This window comes from Lagenorhynchus albirostris, chromosome 13 (assembly GCF_949774975.1).
Source record: "Lagenorhynchus albirostris chromosome 13, mLagAlb1.1, whole genome shotgun sequence".
Classification (NCBI taxonomy): Eukaryota; Metazoa; Chordata; class Mammalia; order Artiodactyla; family Delphinidae; genus Lagenorhynchus; species Lagenorhynchus albirostris.
In genome coordinates this window covers 15,076,933-15,101,588 of record NC_083107.1, presented here as the reverse complement: position 1 = coordinate 15,101,588, position 24,656 = coordinate 15,076,933, and the positions used below count along the sequence as shown (strand labels likewise).

Sequence of the window (24,656 nt, the reverse complement as noted above, 5' to 3'; positions counted from 1 at the left end):
GGTATTAAAACAAGCAAGGTAAAAATTAGTAAATCCTTTAATGCTATCTAAATGATTTTGATAACACTTTTCTCATCCTGGGTGTTTTGGAATTCATGCTTTTCAAGGTTTTAAAATCTCCTTCAAGAATTAAAAATGAAGATGCCCTGAAAATATCTTGAGCCAACAGAAAAAGGGTTATAGGATGAATCATCAAAACACTGGAGTTTTGCTATTTGGAAGGGAAACTAGAAACCCAAAACACAATTGTTGGTGACAGCCCTGACCAGGACATCCCCTACCAAACCCATCCATAATTCCATTTCACACTAAAGTTATTTAGAGTGTGTCAAGATTCGCCACGTTTTATTTTGGCACCGAACTTACGAGGTCTTCACTGGACTTTAAACTCTCTGCCTCTTGTCAGGTTCTTAAAGAAAACTCTTTGCTTCTAAGTGTATTAAAGTAACAACTCCATTATTCTTTGTTGACCAAACTTTCCAGAGAATTAACAAGGCTTTCCCAGTTCTCTAGAATAAGTGAATGCTTCCTCCAAGCCCTTTTAATTTTAGGGAATGGAGGCCTATCTTTGGGTGAGGAGACAGACAGTCAGATCCTTTCCCCTTGTGCTCCACCCTGTTAGCAGAATGAGTTGGGGGTGGTACAAGGAGGCCTGCACAAGGACAGTGCAGCATTTTTAGGGGCTTGTGAAGCATGCTTCTTGACCTTGATCTGCCTTGGCCCTCAGTTGGTCTCCAGTGTCCAATCTGCTTCAATCTGTCTGATCTCGCCATGAGCAATGCATCTCGATCCCTCTCAAGATGACCAATGAATTGGGCAGCCCTTCCTCACCTGGCACCTTTGCCCCTTGTGCTGTGGATCCTCAAGGCCAAAGCCATAAGGATGGTCCTCTCATCCCTCATGAGACCCCAGTCTCTGCTGCAAGATCCCCTTGGCCATGACTTGCAGGCAAGCCCCTGAGTTCAGGCTCTGCTCAGATTTGTCACACAGCTCAAGACCCTTGGGAATTTCTGAATCTCCCCTCCCCCTGCCCTTGTGCTACTTGGAAGTGGCAGGAAATGGGTGGGGCTGCCTCTGTCCCTCTCACCTGAGCCTTCCATGCCACCATCTCTGCTGCCTTCCTGATATCCTTGTAATGTGAGTCACCTTTTGGGGAGGAGGCCTGTTCCCAAAATTTCCAGGTGGGAAGCAGGGTGGAAGTCTTCTTTAAAGCTGGTTCCTCTTAAATTTCAAAGAAAATTCTTACACGTTCTTCCCACGCCCTAAGAATTATCTTAGGAAAATGCCAAGAAGAGGGCATGACCTTACCTAGTCCTTACACCTCTCATCCAAAGTGATTATCAAATGTGAGTTGAGGATATGAGAAACTCGTTTTGCCAGCTCACCTTTATTTTGCATTTTCTGTCCAAAGTCAATATTATGCCTTTTCAATAGTCAAGAATTTGGCACTGGTCCATTTCTGGAAAATGGGGAGAGAAAGAGGAGTGCACAAAATAAGTATTACATATAAATGTGTCAATTTGGGATGAATTCTGGACTTTTTCATGGTACAGTATTCACCACCTGTGCTGCTATTTACTCACTGAGTTTGGGGCAGTCAGGGTGAGGAGCAGGGATATTTTTTCCTCCATGAAATTGAATTAACTCAGAGACACTGATAGAGTTCTCTTTCACAGTTGTTCAATACAACAATCGAAACCTCTGTGAGGACAGATGATCTACAGCAGCGCATGGAAATTCTACTAGAACAGACTCTCCTAACGGCTTATGTCAATGTCTCGAGAGGACTTTTTGAACAACATAAACTCGTCTACAGCTTTATGCTCTGTGTTGAGATCATGCGTCAGCAAGGAAGCTTAACTGATGCTGAATGGAATTTCTTTCTCCGAGGTTCTGCAGGATTGGAAAAGGTATCTGTGTCAAGATTAGATTGTGAATGTTATTAGATAGAGCCCACAAGCACCTACCAATGCTCCACGGTGACTCTGGTGGCTGAAGGTTATACATTCAGCTGTGTGGCCCGCTAGGGGTCAGGGACCCAGACTATAATTTAGTTCTGTCTTTAGTCACTATATAATGTTGGTAACATTTGACCTCTTTGTGCAGCAATGTCCTCACCTGTAGAAAAGAGATGTTGGGAGTAACCAGTGAACTAGTAGATGGGGACATGTTTTGAAAAGTTGACCATCTTACAAATGGGAAGAGTTGAAATCCAATAAAAGTTGTAATTCACAGATCTGGCCACACTGTTTGTGAAACAGTGACCCCCTCTTGCCTGGACCCATCTTTCATTATAAAGCACGGGAAGGACTAGAACTTGATTGTTGACTTCTGTCATACCATAATATTTGTCTAAATTGCCCCAGCCCCTCAAATTGGCCTAACTCACCCATGTACCACAGACCTGGTGGCCCACAGAACTGAGGCACAGTCCCCCAACTCTTGCCTGCAAGTCCATCCAGTCCAGCTCTAAACTCTTGGCTCTGTCTTCAATCTCGAGCCCTACCCTTGGCCCCTACAGACCTGACACCTGCATCTGTTTGCCAGTATTTGAGCCTCAGAGTAACACTGGGACATTGGACTTTGTGCTTTCATTTGACTCTCAGCACCCTGCACTCCCAGGACAAGCCCAAAGAAGACCTCTACACCAGATGGTCCTTCTTTCCTGACCCCCACCCACCCCGTATACATACATATTCTGTTAATCCTTGCTTAACACTGTCTTAACTTCATAATCACAGTTAATAGTTATATAGGGTTTTCTATGTGTTTTATGTATATCTACTCATTTATTTATTTCAGTATTCCTGTTGGGTGAGTTCCTAATTTTATCTCTAGTCTGAAGATAAGTTAATTAGGCACAAAGAGATGATGTAACTCATCATGATCACACACTTATTAGGGTTTGGAACCAGGATTCAAACCCTTGCAGTCAAGTCTGTAGAGCTTGCCCTCTTACCCACCTCACTCTCTTACTATTGGTCAGTCACTCAGCTAAGCCCTTCCCGGCATTGTCACCCTTCTTCCTTCACAGTATTCTTGTTAACAGCTGTGTTTACAGGTTTTTCAAGCAAAGGCTCAGAGAGGTTAAAGACCTTTCCAGAATCACATAACTAATAATCATAAAAACACTTAACAAATGAAATAAAAGAGAACTTCTTCAACCAGATAAAGAGCATACACAAAAACCCACAGCTAACATCATACTTAATAGTGAAAGCCTGGATGCATTCCACCAAGGATCAGAAACAAGAAGGATGTTTGCTCTCACCACTTCTTTTCAACATTGTACTGGAAATTCTTGCCAGGACAGATACACAAGAAAATGAAATGAAAGGCATCCAGATTGGAAAGGAAGAAGTAAAACTATCTCTATTTGCAGATGACATGATTTTGTACATAGAAAACACTAAGGAATTTACTTTAAAAAAAAACTATTAGAATTAATAAACAAGCTCAGCAAGGTTGCAGGATACAGGATCAACGTACAAAATTAATTTGGATTTCTTTACATTTGCGATGAACAATATAAAGTGAAACTAACAATTCCATTTACAATGGCATCAATAATAATAAAATACTTAGAAATAAATTTAACAAAAGAAGTTCAAACTTATACTCTGAAAACTACAAAACAGGCTGAAAGAAATCAGAGGACCTAAATCCATAGGAAAACATCCCATGTTCATGGATTGGAGACTTAATATTGTTAGGATGGCAATACTCCACACACTGATCTACAGATTCAGTGATATCCCTATCAAAATTCTAACTGGTTTCTTTTCAGCAATTGCCAAACTGATCCTAAAATTCATACAGGATTACAAGAGATCTAAATCCCAAAGCTTACTACAAAGCAGCAGTAATCAAGACAGCAACATATTAGCATAAGGATAGACATATGGGTAAATGGAATCAAATGTGAAAGTCCAGAAATAAAGCCATGAGTCTATGGTCAACTGATTTGACAAGGATGTACTGATACATACTACAACATGAATAAACCTCGAAAACATTAAGATGTTACAGGATTTGTATTTAGAATAGATAAAGAATTCTTATGAATCCATAATAAAGACAACCCAACTTAGAAATAGCCAAAGGACCTGAATAGATATTTCTCCAAATATATACATAAGCACATGAAAAGATGTCTGACCTCATTATTTATCAGGGAAATGCAAATCAAAATGATAAGGAGATGCCATTCACACCCACTAGAATGGCTAGAATCAAAAGACAGATAATACTAAGTGTTGGTGAACATGTGGACAAATCAGAACCCTCATAAACTGCTAACAAACATGAAAAATGGTGCAACTGCTTTGGAAAACAGTCTGGCAGCTCCTCAAGCAATTAAATGTAGAATTACCACATGATCCAGCAATTCCACTCCTAGGTATATATCAAAGAGAAATGAAAACATAGGTTCACACAAAAACTTAGACATGAATATTCATAGCAGCACTATTTGTAATAGCCAAAATGGTTAAAGCAAGCCAGTCCATCAACTGATGAGCAGGTAAACAAAATGTGGTATATCCATAACAACAGAATATCATTCAATCATAAAGAGGAATGAAGTACTGATACATACCACAACATGAATAAACTTTGAAAACATTAAGCTAAGTGAAAGAAATCAGCCACAAAAGACCACATATTATAAAATTTGATTTATATGAAGTATTCAGAAGAGGCAAATGGGTAGAGACAGAAAGCAGTACCAAACTTTCAAAGTTTTGTTTCAAAGTACTAAATTTTCAAAGAACTAGTTTCAGTTTCTTAGGGCTAGAGGGCATGGGCAGATGGGAGGGGAACTGCTGAAGGATACATGGGGGTTTTTGAGGAGATGAAATGTTCTAAAATTGACTGTGGTCATGGTTACACATAACTGTGAATTTACTAAAATACATTGGATTGTATGCTTTAAATGGGTGAATTGCATGGTATATGAATTGTATCTCAATAAAGCCATTTAAAAATGTGGTATAAAACCTCAGGCAAATATTCATGAAATTTTCAAAGAACAAGTTTCAGTCTACAATCACAGCTGTTTTCCTGTCTCTTTTTAAACTGTTTAGCCACATGCAAAGGCTTCATGGAATATTGCCAGATGGCACAATACTTTTCCCAGAAATTTCTGGGAATATATGAAATGATTAGACGTATACACACTTAGCCCAGCTGGAATGAGATGTTCACTTGTCTTGCTACTGATTTTGCTATACTACTCAACTTTTCCTATCTCCTAGAGGTGAGAACATCTGGGAACTGGATTTAAAAACTAGTTCTCTAGGAAAAAATCATTAATATAAGAATATTTGAGGGGTGGGGAGAGACTGGTGTGACATATTGGAGGACAGGCTAGAAGTAGACTTTACAGATTTTATTTTAACCTTTCACCAGATCAACTGCTCTCTGCATATGTCAACATGAAAAGTTTCATCAGCTGTACTTCTGTTCAAAGGCCAACAAATAGAATTGACTCAACACCATTTCTATCTCACTATATCTTATATTTGTCCTGGGTAAATGGTTATTTTTAACATTCTTTTAGAGCTTGATTTTTCACTTAGACAAGGTGAAAGCATATTCTGTGGTTGTCTTTGTGACAACTTTCTGTTCTTTCTGTCTTCTAATAGGAACGCCCACCTAAGCCTGAAGTTCCCTGGCTGCTTACTGCCATGTGGTTCGCATGCTGTGACTTAGAAGAAGAATTTCCAGTTTTTAAAGGACTTACACAATACATAGTGTTACATCCTATTTCCATACGCATAGGTAAGACGTCAAAAAGGCTCTGCTATATGGGGTTGTAAACAAGCTTGTGAATCCTAACTTTAAGGTCTCCTTTAACCTCTTCTGCAATATCAATATTTTTCACTAGGAAATGTCTTCATTATTAAGAAATTGTGAATTACTTGTTTTCCCAATTTCTTGAGTTGAATGCTTGGTCCATGAATTTTCAATATTTCATGTTTACTATTATACCCATTTTAAAAAGATGCATTTACCTCTAGGTATTGCTTTAGCTGCATCCCATACTTTTTTTTTTAACTTTTTATTGACGGATAACATACATATGGAAAAGTACACAAATCAGAATCAGCAATTTGATTATCAAAAACCGACTATACTTATGAGCCACCACCCAAGTCAAGAAATAGACCAGTACCAGCATCACAGAATCCCCTTATACTCCTTCATAGGACCCTTTCCCTCTTCCCCAGAGGTTATGCCTGCTCTAATTATAACATTTTATGTTACTTTTTCCCCAAAAGTTTTACTCTGTAGCCCTTTTGATTCTAAAAGTATACTTTTTAATTCAAACGCATTTACGATTTGGGGGTGCTATCTTTTTATTGTTTATAATTTACTTACATTGTAGAAATTATACTCATGGTTTGCATGAACTTGTTTGTAATTTATTTATACTTCAGTTTATGTAAAATGTTCCATGTGTGTCTTTTCTTGGATGCAAACGATATGTAATCTTTTGAACTAAAGATATGTAATCTTTAGTTCAAACCTATTAATTGTGGTGTTTATTTTACTGTCTTTTATACTAAATCTGTAAGGCTCACCACTATGATTGACAATTTCTCTTTGTAATTCTGGAATTTCTCCCATTATATCTTGTGGAACTGATGCTGTTAATTATAAATGCGTTTAGGATTACTCTCTTTCTAGCAAATTATTCCTTTTTTATTAAATAATATTCCTCTTTACCCTGAATAGTGCTTTTTGCCTTAAAATATATTTTCTAAGGTTAATATTGTTACAGCAGGATTATCTTCATTAGTATTCCCCCTTTATATATTTCTACACTCTTCCTCTTCAAGTCTTTTGTGTCATCGTCATGTTTTCGGTGTATCTTTAGTTGGATTTTGCTGTTTTGAGCAATGTGAGAGTCTCTCTTTTTAAACAGGCAAGTTTTAATCCAATTATTGTAAGGATGGTTATTGATCTATTTCAGTGGCTCTCAACTATGGAAGATTTTGTTCCCCAGGGGACATTCAACAACATCTGAAGACATTATTGGTTGCCATGACTGGGGTGGTGCTGCAGGTATCTAGTAGAGATGTGACTAAACATCCTACAATGCTCAGAACAACCCTCCACAACAAATGACCACTTGGCCCCAAATGGCAGAGTGGAAGGGCTGAAGAATCCTGATCTATTTGGATTTACATCTATCATCTTATTTTGTAGGGATTTTTTCCATGGCAGGCTTTTTCTTTGCTTCATTTTTATTTCTTCTTTCTTGCCTTCAAGTGAATTGTCCACATTCTTTTTTTTATTTCCCCTGTACTGATTTGAAGTTCTGTGTTCTATTGCTTTTTTTTTTTTTTTTTTTTTGCGGTACGCGGGCCTCTCACCGCCGCAGCCCCTCCCGCCGCAGAGCACAGGCCCCAGACGCGCAGGCCCAGCGGCCACGGCCCACGGGCCCAGCCGCTCCGCGGCACGCGGGAGCCTCCCGGACTGGAGCACGAACCCCTGTCCCCTGCATAGGCAGGCGGACTCCCAACCACTGCGCCTCCAGGGAAGCCCTATTGCTATTTTTAGTAATTATTCTTCTACTTCTCATATGAATGTTTATTTACCTGAATATACCTAGTAAGTGTGGTGGTTTAAAAGCTACATGAACCAGAATTTCTGGGATCCTAATATGTTCATTTGATTTCTAAATAAAGACTAGAAAAAATAAAATACTCTTCAATAAATAAATCAAATAAAAATTATGTTTCTATATTGTGGACCAGTTAAACAAGGTAGCTAGAAGTAGAACACAAAAGAAAAAATACTTATAGGAGAAGCCTAGTGATGGACAGTTAGGGACAGATCTGAAGCAAAAAAGGCTAGATGGATCCTCATAAACACAGAAGCAAAGAAAGTGGGAAGAGGTAGAGGCTGAAAGGTTAAGTAATTCTGGGAACAACTCGTCGTGTTTGGACAAAAGGCACCATGTTATTCCTGTCAACTGGGACCAAAATATTAGTAATTTAAAACAACCATCCTGCTTTCATTTGTTAAATTTCAAGGTTGATTCTGGAAATCCTGCAGAATGGTGAAGGTTTGTACATGTCATAGGATGGCTTGTGTTCTAAAACTGAGCTTTGGATCTTTGCAGGTTAAGTTTAATAATTAATTTCAATGCCACTCTTACCTTCAAAGGCTTCCTAATTGCCTCAATCTTGTGTCTTTGATGGTTTCTAAGTGCTTCATGTCCTATTAGTTGAGAGTTATAATTTTAAATTATCATGTCTTGTTAGTCAAAGCCCTGGTGATTATACCAGTAATGAGAACCTGAAGAGAAAAGAAGTCCTTTTGGAATAAGTGGTTCTACTACCTGGTCCTCAGAATAAAGCATCCACTTTCAACTAGAAAACACTGTGGTATGCTGTGCCCTGTGGTCTCATACCATGTAATTGTGTATATTTCATATAGAAATTAGAAGTCTTGCAGAGGTACATACTCCATGGCTCCAGGGCCATGGTCTTAAGTGTCACTACATTTTAAACTGTCACCAGCTCTGTGGTTGCTATTGTTAGGCCCTCAGAGGAGAGTCCCAGTAGACCAGCTGGGGAAAGTGTTTTCCTAGCCCACCATGGAAGCCAACTATTTTGCCTAATGTTCAACCGCAGCAGCCTGTTTCATCACTAGATGGTTGTGCTGGTTTGCTGGGGGGCTTACACCATACTGTGCTCCCTGCACCTGCAGGAATTTCTTTTTTTTTTTTCTCCCATTCAGTAGGTTGCCTTTCTTTTTTTTCTTTTTTTAAAATCATTTCTTTATTTTTTTCCCATGTTCAGTATTAGTTATCTATTTTATACATATTAGTGTATATATGTCAATCCCAACCTCCCAATTCATCCCACCACCACCACTACCACCCCGCTTTCCCCACTTGTTGTCCATACATTTGTTCTCTACATCTGTGTCTCTTTCTGCCTTGAAAACTGGTTCATCTGTACCACTTTTCTAGATTCCACATATATGCATTAATATACGATATTTGTTTTTCTCTTTCTGACTTACTTCACTCTGTATGACAGTCTCTAGGTCCATCCACGTCTCTACAAATGACCCAATTTCGTTCCTTTTTATGGCTGAGTAATATTCCATTGTGTATATGTACCACATCTTCTTTATCCATTCGTCTGTCGATGGGCATTTAGCTTGCTTCCATGACCTGGCTATTGTAAATAGTGCTACAATGAACATTAGGGTGCATGTGTCTTTGGGAATTATGGTTTTCTCTGGGTATAAGCATAGGGTGGGATTGCTAGGTCACATGGTAATTCTTAGTTTTTTAAAGAACCTCCATACTGTTCTCCATAGTAGCTGTATCAATTTACATTCCCACCAGCAGTGCAAGTGGCTTTTCTCCACACCCTCTCCAGCATTTGTTATTTGTAGATTTTCTGATGATGGCCATTCTAACCAGTGTGAGGTGATACCTCATTGTAGTTTTAATTTACATTTCTCTAATAATTAGTGATGTTGAGCAGCTTTTCATGTGCCTCTTGGCCATCTGTATGTCTTCTTCAGAAAGATATCTATTTAGGTCTTCTGCCCAGTTTTTGATTGGGTTGTTTGTATTTTTAATATTGAGCTACATGAGCTGTTTATATATTTTGGAGATTAATCCTTTGTCTGTTGATTCCTTTGCAAATAATTTCTCCCATTCTGAGGGTTGTCTTTTCGTTTTGTTTATAGTTTCCTTTGCTGTGCAAAAGCTTTTAAGTTTCATTAGGTACCCATTTGTTTATTTTTGGTTTTATTTCCATTACTCTAGGAGGTGGGTCAAAAAAGATCTTGCTGTGATTTATGTCAAAGAGTGTTCTTCTTATGTTTTCCTCCAAGAGTTTTATAGTTTCTGGGCTTACATTTAGGTCTTTAATCCATTTTGAGTTTATTTTTGTGTATGGTGTTAGGGAGTATTCTAATTTCATTCTTTCACATGTAACTGTCCAGTTTTCCCAGCACCAGTTATTGAAGAGGCTGTCTTTTCTCCATTGTATATCCTTGCCTCCTTTGTCATAGATTAGTTGACAATAGGTGCGTGGGTTTATCTCTGAGCTTTCTATCCTGCTCCATTGATCTATATTTCTGTTTTTGTGCCAGTACCATATTGTCTTGATTACTGTAGCTTTGTAGTATAGTCTGAAGTCAGGGAGTCTGATTCCTCCAGCTCTGTTTTTTTCCCTCAAGATGGCTTTGGCTATTCAGGGTCTTTTGTGTTTCCATACAAATTTTAAGATTTTTTTGTTCTAGTTCTGTAAAAAATGCCATTGGTAATTTGATAAGGACTGCATTGAATCTGTATATTGCTTTGGGTAATATAGTCATTTTCACAATATTGATTCTTCCAATCCAAGAACATGGTATATCTATCCGTTTGTGTCATCTTTGATTTCCTTCATCAGTGTCTTATTGTTTTCTGAGTGCAGATATTTTACCTCCTTAGGTAGGTTTATCCCCAGGTATTTTATTCTTTTTCTTGTGATGGTGAATGGGATTGTTTGCTTAATTTCTCTTTCTGATCTTTCATTGTTAGTGTATAGCAATGCAAGAGATTGCTGTGCATTAATTTTGTATCCTGCAACTCTACCGAATTCATTGATTAGCTCTAGTAGTTTTCTGGTGACATCTTCAGGATTCTCTCTGTATAGTATCGTGTCATCTTCAAACAGTGACAGTTTTACTTCTTCTTCTCCAATTTGTATTCCTTTTATTTCTTTTTCTTCTCTGATTGCCGTGGCTAAAACTTCCAAAACTATGTTGAATAATAGTAGTGAGAGTGGACATCCTTCTCTTGTTTGTGGTCTTAGTTGAAATGCTTTCAGTTTTTCACCATTGAGAATGATGTTTGCTGTGGGTTTGTCGTATATGGCCTTTATTATGTTGAGGTAGGTTCCCTTTATGCCCACTTTCTGGAGAGTTTTTATCCTAAATCAGTGTTGAATTTTGTCAAAAGCTTTTTCTGCATCTATTGAGATGTGGTTTTTATTCCTTAATTTGTTAATGTGGTGTATCACACTGATTGATTTGCATATATTGAAGAATCCTTGCATCCCTGTGATAAGTCCCACTTGAACATGGTGTATGATCCTTTTAATGTGTTGTTGGATTCTGTTTGCTAGTAGTTCGTTGAGGATTTTTGCATCTATATTCATCAGTGATATTGGTCTGTAGTTTTCTTTTTTTGTAGTATATCTGTCTGGTTTTGTTATCAGGGTGATGGTGGCCTCATAGAATGAGTTTGGGAGTGTTCCTTCCTCTGAAAGTTTTTGGAAGAGTTTGAGAAGGACGGGTGTAAGCTCTTCTATAAATGTTTGATAAAATTCACCTTTGAAGCCATCTGGTCCAGAACTTTTGTTTGCTGAAAGATTTTTAATCACAGTTTCAATTTCATTACTTGTGATTGATCTGTTCATATTTTCTATTTCTACCTGGTTCAGTTTTAGAAGCTTATACCTTTCTAAGAATTTTTCCATTTCTTCCAGGTTGTCCATTTTATTGGCATAGAGTTGCTTGTAGCAGTCTCTTATGATGCTTCATATTTCTGAAGTTTCCATTGTAATTTCTCCTTTTCATTTCTAATTGTATTGATTTGAGCCCTCTCCCTTTTTTTCTTCATGAGTCTGGCTAAAGGTTTATCAATTTTGTTTATCTTCTCAAGAAGCAACTTTTAGTTTTATTGATCTTTGCTACTGTTTTCTTCATTTCTATTTCATTTATTTCTGCTCTGATCTTTATGATTTCTTTTCACCTACTAACTTTGGGTGTTGTTAATTCATCTTTCTCTAGTTCCTTTAGGTGTAAGATTAGATTGTTTATTTGAGATTTTTCTTGTTTCTTGAGGTAGGATTGTATTGCCATAAACTTCCCTCTTAGAGCTGCTTTTGCTGCATCCTATAGGTTTTAGATTGTTGTGTTTTCATTGTCATTTGTCTCTAGGTTTTTTTTTATTTCCTCTTTGATTTCTTCAGTGATCTCTTGGTTTTTAGTAACATATTGTCTAATCTCCATGTGTTTGTGTTTTTAATGCTTTTTCCCTGTAATTGATTTCTAATCTCATAGTGTTGTGATTGGAAAAGTTGCTTGATATGATTTCAATTTTCTTAAATTTACCGAGGCTTGATTTGTGACCCAAGATGTGATCTATCCTGGAAAATGTTCCGTGTGCATTTGAGAAGAAAGTGTAATCTGCTGTTTTTGGATGGAATGTCCTAGAAATATCAATTAAATCTGTCTGGTCTAATGTGTCACTTAAGGCTTGTGTTTCCTTATTAATTTTCTGTCTGGATGATCTGTCCATTGGTGTAAATGAGGTGTTAAAGTCGTCCACTATTATTGTGTTACTGTTGATTTCCTCTTTTATAGCTGTTAGCATTTACCTTCTGTATTGAGGTGCCCCTATGTTGGGTGTATATATATTTATAATTGTTATATCTTCTTCTTGGATTGATCCCTTGATCATTATGTAGTGTCCTTCCTTGTCTCTTGTAACATTCTTTACTTTAAAGTCTATTTTGCCTGATATGAGAATTGCTACTCCAGCTTTCTTTTGATTTCCATTTGTATGGAATATCTTTTTCCACTCCCTCGCTTTCAGTCTGTATGTGTCCCTAGGTCTGAAGTGGGTCTCTTGTAGGCAGCATATATATGGGTCTCATTGTTGTATCCATTCAGTGAGCTTGTAACTTTTGGTTGGAGCATTTAATCCATTCACATTTAAGGTAATTATCGATATGTATGTTCCTATTACCATTTTCTTAATTGTTTGGGGTTTGTTTTTGTAGGTCCTATTCTTCTCTTGTGTTTCCCACTTAAAGAAGTTCCTTTGGCGTTTGTTGTAGAGCTGGTTTGTGGTGCTGAATTCTCTTAACTCCTGCTTGTCTGTAAAGCTTTTGATTTCTCTGGTGAATGTGAATGAGATCCTTACTGGGTAGAGTAATCTTGGTTGTAGGTTCTTCCCTTTCATCACTTTAAATATATCATGCCACTCCCTTCTGGCTTGTAGAGTTTCTGCTGAGAAATCAGCTGTTAACCTTGTAGGAGTTCCCTTGTATGTTATTTGTCATTTTTTCCTTGTGGCTTTCAATAATTTTTCTTTGTCTTTAATTTTTATCAGTTTGATTACTATGTGTCTCGGCATGTTTCTCCTTGGGTTTATCCTGCCTGGGACTCTCTGCACTTCCTGGACTTTGGTGGCTATTTCCTTTCCCATGTTAAGAACGTTTTTGACTATAATCTCTTCAAATATTTTCTTGGGTCCTTTTTCTCTCTCTTCTCCTTCTGGGATCCCTATAATGCGAATGTTCATATGTTTAATGTTATCCCAGTGGTCTCTTAGGCTGTCTTCATTTCTTTTCATTCTTTCTTCTTTATTCGTTCCACAGCAGTCAATTCCACCTTTCTGTCTTCCAAGTCACTTATCTATTCTTCTGCCTCAGTTATTCTTCTATTGATTCCTACTAGTGTATTTTTCACTTCAGTTATTGTATTGTTCATCTCTGTTTGTTTGTTCTTTAATTCTTCAAGGTCTTTGTTAAACATTTCTTGCATCTTCTCGATCTTTGCCTCCATTCTTTTTCCAAGGTCCTGCATCATCTTCACTATCATTATTCTGAATTCTTTTTCTGGAGGGTTGCCTATCTCCACTTAATTTAGTTGTTTTTCTGGGGTTTTATCTTGTTCCTTCAGCTGGTACACAGTCCTCTGCCTTTTCATTTTGTCTGTCTTTCTGTGAATGTGGGTTTTGTTCCACATGCTGCAGAACTGTAGTTCTTCTTGCTTCTGCTGTCTGCCCTCTCACTCTGCAGGAATTTCAATGCTAATTCTTACTACATGTTATAACCAGAGTAAGGGCTAACTAGAATCCTAAGCCTCATGTGAGATGCAAGCCCATTTCTTATAAATATTCCAGGGGGGTTGAGGGCAATGTGTTCTGTTTATTAGGGCATAAAGTTGTAGCGATGTCAATTCATATATTATTTATATGGTAAAAATTATTTATACCAGAATTTTTAATTTGCTTTATCTGTCACAGACTGACAGTTGTGTTATTTCCTATCATTAATATGTTTTTCTGCTTTTTCTTCTGCCTTCAGCAGTGATGGTTTGATGTATTTTTATGCTATTGTCTGACACATATAGGTTTATTTTATTGTGTTTTTATTATTGGGTTTGTATTTTAATTAATATAACTTGAACAATTTCATCCCATTTAATTATATTTGCCTTGAATTTTAAGATATCCAGTGTTACTCTTATCATGGCAGGTGTTTGTTTTTGCTCACATATGATTGATATATCTCTATGCATCCTTTTATTTTTAACTTCTCTGTCATTTGTTTTAGCTTTGCCTTTTGTTAAGTGGTTTGAATTCGTTTTCTGATCCAATTTTAAATTCACTATTTTTTAATTAGGTTGGGTAGGGGGAGAGTAAATATATTTACATTTGTGGTAATGTAAAAAGCTAATGGTAAATGTAGAGATTTTTTAATTACCAAATATATTTATTTAATATCAAAGTCAAAGCAACTTTAATTAAAGCATATTTTTAAATTGTGTTTCCAGGATCTTTTGAGACTTATCTTAACCCACCTGAATGGGAAGCCTATTCTAAAATAAAGGAGGATGATCAACTCATGACAACAGAAAGGGTGCCCACAAACCATAATTTTTGGTGTCCAGAATTAAGTTATTTCCATAAGCTAATTCTTATTAAATGCTGTAAAGAAGAAAAGGTAGGAGATTTTTTCATTAAAGAACTGTGTTATAATTACTTCTACTAAAGCTCACCAGCCAGTTATGATTCATGGACTGAAGTAGATTTGTTTAGAGAGTAGCAATGGCCAAGTTTGGGAGGTGGTTTGTGACTCTGTGTTATTAATAAGAAATAGAGACTTTGTTATTAATAGAACATAATGTTTTATACAGAAAATGATGAAAGAAAAGTTTGGAGAGCCAGCCAGGAACCTGGTGGGCCTTCCCTGGTGTGTGCCATGGGAAACTTGTGCTCTCTGCTAGAGAGGGCAGGGATCTGCTGGACAGCATTAGCAGGGGATTGATGGGCCTTTCAGATCTTGGCAGCAATGGGAAGAAGGCATTTGAAGAGAAAAACACCATAGTTACCAAGACCAGTTTGAAGATGGTTGATGTAGTTTATATAAGAAATTACAGCAGTCTGCATAAAAAAAGAACAAAATAATGCCATTTGCAGCAAGATGGATAGACCTAGAGATTATCATACTAAGTGAGATCAGACAAAGACAAATATCATATGATATTGCTTATATGTGGAATCTAATTTAAAAAATGATACAAATGAACTTATTTACAAAACAGAAAAACTCACATATCTTGAAATCAAACTTATGGTTACCAAAGAGGACCTGCTGTATAGCACAGGGAACTCTACTCAATATTCTGTAATAACCTATATGAGAAAAGAATCTGAAAAAGAATGGATATATATATAGAGAGATAGGTGTATATATATATATATATATATATATATATATATATATATAGCACTTTGCTGTACACCTGAAACTAACACAACATTGTAAATCAACTATGCTCCAATAAAAATTTTTTTTTAAGTTATGGCAAACTGAATTAGGATAGAGGTAGTAGATTAAAAAGATGGAGGGGAATATGGAGATGGGGCAACTGTGTTGCTCCTAGTTTCTGCATGGGTGCCAAAGGGGATGGTTGTATCAACAACTAAGCAAATGTGAAAGGAAAAACATGTCAGAGAAAGATGTCACTGAGTCTGCAGTGTCCACCAGTATCAGAGTGTATAGTAGTATGGAGACCAATTAATATCTGGTTATAAAACTCTAGAGAGAGGGCTTCCCTGGTGGTGCAGTGGTTGAGAGTCCACCTGCTTATGCAGGGGATGTGGGTTCGTGCCCCGGTCTGGGAAGATCCCACATGCCGTGGAGCGGCTGGGCCCGTGAGCCATGGCCGCTGAGCCTGCGCGTCTGGACCCTGTGCTCTGCAACAGGAGAGGCCACAACAGTGAGAGGCCCGCGTACCACAAAAAAAAAAAAAACTCTAGAGAGAAATATGGCTTAGAAATAGAGATTGGGGAATCATCAGCATTGAGTTGGAAAGTAAAACCACAGGAGTTGTTAAAATGGTAGAGGAATAATAGAATAAGAGGACAAGTGGGCAAAGGATGAAACCCTGAGAAGCACCAACTTTGAAAGGGCAGAGAGAAAGGATGAAGAACCCATGAGAAGGAAGAGGCAGAGGGGCAAGAAGAACACCAGGAGAAAGAAGTGACGTGGAAACCAAAGAAGTATAGAGTTTCGGTACAGCAAGTTATCAACAGAATGAATGAATGGAGGATGTTCCTATGAGAAATGAGAGAAAGAAAACTCGCTGGAGAAAGCCAAAGCATAGCTGGGAAATATTGAGGCTATGCTGTAGGATTTTCTGCCATCTCTGTAGGAACACTGAAAGGCTGTGGGGTCAACCTGGGCTACCAATAATTACAATAGATGAATAGAGGATAAAAAGCCATTGAGACTGTTGGTAAAAGTAGTTCTATAAACGAGGAGAGATCTAAGAAAGAGCTTACAGACTGGGAGAAGAGGAAAAACCTTGAAAGTTTCTTTGGAAGCAAATGTAGTTGGACTAGAGGAGTAGCACAGCTAGAAGGATGGGAGAGATTGTGATCAAAGTTGAACTTAAAATTTCTGATGAGCAGTTCTAAGTGATGACAATGTCCTGAGGGTAGCCATGGGTGTGGGTGACTGAGGAAGTGATGAGATGATCTGCATTAGAGTTAGAGGTCAAGGAACTGTGGTGTTAGGGTGTGGGATGGCCTTATGGACCCTGAACCTGGGTTGTGTCACCCCAGATGGTGAGACACAGTTGATAAATCATTGGAACAGACATGAATGGAGAGGAAAGCTATGAGCAGATGGAAAGTCTTCAGTGAATATGGGACAGTGGCTACCAGGTTGGATGCTGACAAGAATGAAGGAACACTAAGTGGCAGGTGCCCCAAAGAAGAAGGAGTTTTAAAGATTAAGACATGTGCTAGAAAATTCTAGACTATAGGAAATTGTTGTTTTTTCAGGTTCTGTGTCTCTGTGTATGAGCTTAGGTTCTTTAGGTTACAACCATAGAGAGTAAACTTAATAAGTTTAAGAAAAAAATGATTTATTAAAATTAAAAGATACTGGGGGGTAGCTCATTTCCTCTTTCAAGGAAAAGCCAATTAATCACGCTTCAGGAAGAGTAATAATCTGGGCAGTTCAATGAACATAGCTCTGTAGTATTGCAATTATCAGCACTCAGCTCTCAACTATAAACTGTTCCTCTAGTTTCAAATTCTTAGGAGAGAGATTCTGATTGGTCCAGCTTGACTTAAGTTTTACCCCTGGTCCAGTCAGCTATGGATAGGGAAATTGCATCATACAGTAAAAATATGACTACTGGAAGATTTCCTGGAGAAGAGATGCTGGTCGGCTATGTCCATGCAAGATCCCACCTGCTGTGAGGCCTTGTCTCCCAGCCAGCATTCCCATTTCTCTGGTCCAGAGAAGACCAGACTCAGGAAAGACCTGAGAGTCACCTTCCAATATTTGAAGACTGGTAACTTTCTCTTAGCTTCTGTTCATAGAACATTTAACAATTACCTTGGTAAGTAATTATTGTATTCTAGGCACTAAGGCTACAATTGTGAAAAAGAAAAAATTCAAAGTCCATATTCCCATGGGCTCACATTCTAGTGAGAGAGAGGGGAAAAAAAAGGATAAAATATTTTCCATTTGCAAAAAGTTCTTGGAAGGACATGAATGGGAAGTTTCAGTAAAAGTAATAGAGTGAAAGCTAGTTTAGGGTGGGAACCAAGGAGAATCTCTTTGAAGGGGTGATATTCTCAACTTCTCATATAAATCATTTCCTGTGTCAAACCAACATCCAATTTGGTGGGGAGGTAAGGGGTGAGCAGCAGCTAGACGTGGAGTAGTACCCTGGCTGGGGAAGCCTAGCAGGGACTGGAGGGAGGGCCTACTGGGAGAAGAGGGTCCCAGAGGAGAAGGGCCCAGAAGAGCTCAGAGACAGGCCTTCAGGCTGTGGTCAGAGCTGCTGCTCATGGGAGCAAATATGAAATAAATAGAATGGGAAATGGAATCAAGCCCTGAACCGGAAGTGGGCGGAGTCACTCCCCTTGGGCACCACCTAGGCTTTGATAGAAGCAAAGGGGCTTCACAAGGGATACTTGCCCACCCTTCCCAGCCACAGGCTGCAGGTCAGCCTGAGGGCAGGGATTCTTTTTTTCACTTGGACCCTTTGAAGAATATAATGATAGTTGCAGGCCTTCTTAGAAAATGCATGAACGCTCTCCTACATATGATTTTATAATTCTAGGTTAAGAATTTCGATCTTAGGAAATGAAGTTCGTTCTCTTTCTCTCTCTCTCTCTCTCTCACACACACACACACACACACACACACTTTTTTTTTTTTAACCTTTTCATCCTCTGCACCCATTTTCCCCTCTCTGGCAACCACCAATCTGTTCTCTGTATCTAGGAGTTTGTTGTTGTTGTTGCTGTTCTTAAGACTACACATATAAGAGAGGTAATATATTTATTTTTCTCTGTCTGACTTATTTCACTTAGTATAATGCCCTCAAGGCCCATTCATGTTGTTGCAAATGGCAAGATTTCATTCTTTTTCATGCCTGAATAATATTCTATTGTGTGTGTACATATATATACCACATTTTCTTTATTCATTTATCCATTGATGGACACAGGTTGTTTCCATGACCTAGCTATTGTAAAAAGTGCTGTAGTTAACATGGGGTGCATATATCTTTTCAAGTTAGTGTTTACATTTTCTTAGCATAAAGACCCAGAATTGTGAGTGCTGGATCATACAGTAGTGCTATTTTTAATTTTTTGCAGACATAGACACTGTTTTCCATAGTGGCTGCACCAATTTACATTCCCACCAACAGTGCCCAAGGGTTCCCTTTTCTCAACATCCTCACCAACACTTATTTCTTGTCTTTTTGATAATAGTCATTTTAGCAGGTGTGAAATGATATCTCATTGTGGTTTTGATTTGCACTTCCCTGATGATTAATGATGCTGAGCACCTTTTTCATGTACCTGTTGGCCATCTGTATGTCTTTTTTGGAAAAATGCCTATTCAAATCTTCTGCCTATTTTTTAATTGGATTGTTTGGGGGCTTTTTGCTATTGAGGTGCATGAGTTATTTGTATATTTTGTATATTAGCCCCTTATCTAAGATTTGCAAATATTTTCTACTATTCAATATGTTGCCTTTTCATTTTGTTGATAGTTTCTCTTGCAGTGCATAAGCTTTTTGGTATGATGTAGCCCCACTTATTTATTTTGACTTTTGTTGTTTTTGCTTTTGGTGTCAGATTCAAAAAATCATTACCAAGACCTGTGTCAAGGAGTTTACTGCATATGTTTTCTTCTAGGACTTTTATGGCTTCAAGTCTTATGTTTGGGTCTTTAATCCATTTTGAGTAAATATTTGTGTATAGTGTAACATAGTGGCTGAGTTTCATTCTTTTACATGTGACTGTCTAGTTTTCCCAACACCATTAATTGAAGAAACCGTCCTTTCCCCGTTTTATATTCTTGACCCGTTTGATGTAATTTAACTGACCATATATGCCTGGGTTTATTTCTGGGCTCTTTGTTCTGTTCCATTGATCTGTGTGTCTGTTGTTATGCCAATATCATACTGCTTTAATTACTTGAGCTTTGTAACATAGTTTGAAATCAGGGAGTGTGATGCCTCCAGCTCTGTTCTTCTTTCTCAAGATTGCTTTGGCTATTAGCGGTTTTTTTGCAGTTCTGTACAAACTTTAGGATTATTTATTCTAGTTCTGTGAAAAATGCCATTGGAATTTTGATAGAGATTGCACTGAATCTGCAAATTGCCTTGGGTATTGTGGACATTTTAACAATATTGATTCTCCCAACCATGAACACAGAATATCTTTCCACTTATTTGTGTCTTCTTCAATGTTTCATCATTAATGTCTTGTAGTTTTCAATATACAGGTATTTCATCTCTTGGTTAAATATATTCCTAGATATTTTATTCTTTTTAATGTAATTGTAAATGGGATTGCTTTCTTCTTTTCTCTTTCATATAGTTTGTTATTAGTATGTAAAAACACAACAGATTTTTGTGTCTTGATTTTGTATCCTGCAATATTACTGAATTCATTTATTAGTTGTAACAGTTTCTTGATAGAGTCTTTAGTGTTTTCCATATACGACAGTATGTCATCTGCAGACAGTGACAGTTTTATTTCTTCCTTTCCAATTTGGATGTCTTTTTTTTTTTCTTATTTAATTGCTCTGGCCAGGACTTCCAATACTATGTTGAATAAAAATAGTAAGAGTGGGCATCATTGCCTTGTTCCTGTTCTTAAAGGAAAGGCTTTTACCTTTTCACTACTGAGTATGATGTTAGCTGTGGGCTTGTCATATATGGCCTTTATTATGTTGAGGTATGTTCCCACTTTGTCGGAAGTTTTATCATAAATGTGTATTGAATTTTGTCAAATGCTTTTTCTGCATCTATTTTTTAATATTTATTATTTATTTATTTATGGCTGCTTCAGGTCTTAGTTGCATCACACAGGATTTTTTGTCACAGTGCAAGGGCTCTTCATTGTGGCACACGGGCTTCTCTCTAGTTGTGGTTCATGGGCTCCAGAGCACGTGGGCTCTGTTATTGCGGCACATGGGCTCTCTAGATGTGGCTTACAGGATCAGTAGTTGTGGTGTGTGGGCTCAGTAGTTGTGGCACATGGGCTTAGTTGCCCCACAGCATGTGGGATCTTAGTTCCCTGACCAGGGATAGAACTCGTGTCCCCTGCATTGGAAGGCGGACTCTCAACCACCACACCACCAGGGAAGTGCCTTTTTCTGCATCTATTGAGGTGCCTATATGTTTTTTATCTTTCATTTTGTTAATGTGGTGTATCACAGTGACTGATTTGCGAATGTTGAACCATCCTTGCATCCCTGGAATAAGTCCCACTTGATTATGTGTATGATCCTTTTAATGTATTTTTGAACTTTGTTCGCTAATATTTCATTGAGGATTTGGCATCTTTATTCATCAAGGATATTGGTCTGTAATTTTCTTGAGGTGTCCTTGTGTCTAATGACAGTGAGCATATTTTCTTGTGTTTATTGGCTATTTGTAGAACTGTCTCTTCAGATCCTTTGCCATTTTTTAAAATTATTTGTCTTTTTCTTATGGAGTTGAAAGAGTTCTTTATATATTCTAAATAAAATTTCCTTAACAGATACATTATTTGAAAGAAAAAAAGTTCTCCCACTCTGTGGTTGTCTTCACTTTCTTTATGGTGTCCTTTGAAACACAAAATTTTTTTAATTTTTATTTTGGTGATTTCCAATTTGTTTTTCTTTTGTCACTCATCCTTTTGATGCCACATCTAAAAAGCCATTGCCTAATTCAATGTCATGAAGATTTACTCCTATGTTTTCTTTTAAGAGTTATAAAACTTTATCTCTTACATCAAGATCTTTGATCCATTTTGATTTAATTTTTATATAGTGTTAGGTAAGGAGCCAACTTGATTCTTTTGCATGTGAATATCCAGTTGTCCCAGCATCATTTGTTAAAAGACTCTTCTATCTCCATTGAATGATCTTGACACCCTTGCCAAAAATCAATTGGCCATAATTGTGAGAGTTTATTTCTAATATATCAGTTCTAGTCCATTGATCTATATGTCTACCCTTATGCCACTACTGCACTGTGTTGATTATTGTAGCTTTGTGGCAAGTTTTAAAATTGGGAAGTGTGAGTCTTCCAACTTTGCTCTTATTTTTCAAGATTATTTTGCCTATTCTGGGTCCCTTGAGTTTCCATATGAATTTAGGATCAGCTTGGAAATTTCTGAAAAGAAACCAGTCAGAATTTTGATTGGACTCTGTAGATCAATTTAGGGAGTATTTGCATCTTAACATTAAGTCTTCCAATCCATGTACATGGGGTGTTTTTCCATTTATTTAGATCTTCTTTAATTTATTCCAACAATGTTTTATAGTTCTCAGAGACTAAGTTTTGCATTTCTCTTGTTAAATTTACTTCTAAATATTTTGTTCTTTCTGTTGCTATTGTAAGTGGAATTGCATTCTTAATTTCATTGTTGGTTTTCTCACTGCTACTGTAGAGAAATAGTTGATTGCTGTATATTTTTGTATACTGCAAACCTGCTGAACTTGTTTATTCTAACAGACTTTTACTGTGTTTCATAGCATTTTCTATATACAAGATCTTGTCATCTGCAAATAGAGATGGTTTTACTTCTTCCTTCCCAATCTAGATATCTTTTATTTTATTTTCTTAACTAATTGCCCTAGTTAGAACATCCAGGACAATGTTGAAGAGAAGTAATGGCAGTGGATGTACTTGCCTTGTACCTATCTTAGGAGGAAAAGCATTCAGTTTTCACCATTAAGTATGATGTTAGCTGTGGGGTTTTCATTGATACCTCTTAACAGGTTGAGGAATTTCCCCTCTATTTCTGTTATGTTGAGTGTCTCTCAAGAGTGTTACATTATTTTATTAAATTTGTTTCTGGAGGGGGGAAATGTTACTTTATAATTTTCCTTTTATAAAAATATATTAGAATGATAGAATTGTTACCTAAAGAGACATTTTTTTTAATTTACATTGCCTGAGCTATATTGTTTTTTTCCAGATTTACTGAGATATAACTAACAAGTAACATTGTTTAAGAGGTGTAAAACATGATGATTTGATACATACATATATTGCAAAATGATTACCACAATATGGTTAATTAACACATCCACCACCTCACATAATTACCGTGTGTGTGTGTGTGTGTGTGTGTGTGTGTGTGTGTGTGTGTGTGTGGTGAGAACATTTCAGAATTAATCTCTTAACTTTTAAATATATAATATTGTTAACTGGAGTCACCATGCTATACATTCGAATGCTACTACTTATTCATCTTATAAGTGGAAGTTTGTACCCTTTGAAACATCTCCCCATTTCTCCCCCCTCCCAATACCCTGGCAACCAGCATTCTACTCTCTGTTTCTATGAGTTCAGCTCTGTTAGATTCCACATGTAAGTGATACCATACAGTGTTTATCTTTCTCTAATTTATTTCACTTAACATAATGTCCTCGAGGTCCATCTTTGCTATCACAAATGGCAAGATATTCCATTGTATATATTTGCCAAATGTCTTTACCCATTAATCTGTGGATGCATATTTAGATTGTTTTCATGTCTTGGCTATTGTGAATAAGGCTGCAATGAATATGGGGGTGCAGATATCTCTTCAAGGTAGTGACTTCATTTCATTCAAATAAATACCCAGAAGTGGGATTACTGGATCATCTGGTAGCTATATTTTTAATTTGTTAAGGAACCTCCATTCTGTTTTCCATAGTGGCTACACCAATTTACATTCCTGCCAACAATGCAAAAGGGTTCCCTTTTATTCACCAACACTACTTATCTCTTGTCTTTTTGTTAACAGCAATTCTAACAGGTGTGAGGTGATAGCTCATTGTAGTTTTGATTTGCATTTCCCTGATAATTAGTGATGTTGAGCACCTTTTTATGTACCTGTTGGCCATTTGTTTATCTCCTTTGGAAAAATGCCTATTTAGATCCTTTGCCCATTTTTTAACCAGATTGTTTGGTTTTGCTATTAAGTTGCATGAGTTTCTTACATATTTTGGATTTTAACACCTTATCAGATGTATGGTTTTAAGATACCTTCTCCCATTCCATAGGTTGCCTTCTTATTTTGTTGGTTACTTCTTTTGCTGTGCAGGAGCTTTTTAGTTTTGTATAGTCCCTTGTTTATTTTTGTTTTCATTGCTTGTGCTTTTGGCGTCATATCCAAAAACTCGTTGCTAAAACTATGTCAAGGAAATTTTCCCCTCTGTTTTCTTCTAGAAGTTTTATGGATTTGGGTCTTATATTTAAATATTTAATTCATCTTGAGTTGATTTTTATGAGTGGTGTAAGATAGCGGTCCAATTTCATTCTTTGCCATGTGAATGTCCAGTTTGTCCAACACCAGTTATTGAAGAGACTATTCTTTCCCCATTGATTATTCTTGGCTTTCTTGTCAAATATTAGTAGTAGACCATATATGTGTGGGTTTATTTCTGGGCTCTCAGTTGTGTTCCATTCATCTATGTGTCTGTTTTCTTGTCAGTACCATACTGTTTTGATTACTACACCTTTGGAATATAATTTGAATTCAGGAAGTGTCCTGCCTCCAGCTTTGATCTTCTTTCTCAGGATTGCTTTGGCAATTTCAGGTCATTTGTGGTTCCATATAAATTTAGGAATTTTTTTCTATTTCTGTGAAAAACATCAATGGAATTTTGATAGGGATTGCATTGAATCTATAGATGGCTTTGGGTAGTATGGACATTTTAACAATATTAATTTTTACAATCCACAAACACAGGGTATCTTTCCATTTGTTTATGTCTTCTTCAATTTCTTTTATCAATGTCTTGTCAGTGTACAAATCTTTCACTTCCTTGGTTAAATTTATTCCTAAGTATTTTATTGTTTTTGATGCTATTGGAAGT

General features: G+C 37.1%; 1 protein-coding gene across 1 annotated transcript in view; it reads left to right on the top strand.

The window, feature by feature from the left end:
- Window positions 1-24,656, top strand: part of DNAH6 (dynein axonemal heavy chain 6) — a 288,178-nt gene that overhangs the window by 217,941 nt on the left and 45,581 nt on the right. Inside the window, exons 59-61 of the mRNA XM_060170018.1 lie at window positions 1,677-1,910; window positions 5,646-5,781; window positions 14,590-14,759. Coding sequence (XP_060026001.1) covers window positions 1,677-1,910; window positions 5,646-5,781; window positions 14,590-14,759 — 540 coding nt within the window. The remainder of the gene's footprint in view (window positions 1-1,676; window positions 1,911-5,645; window positions 5,782-14,589; window positions 14,760-24,656) is intronic.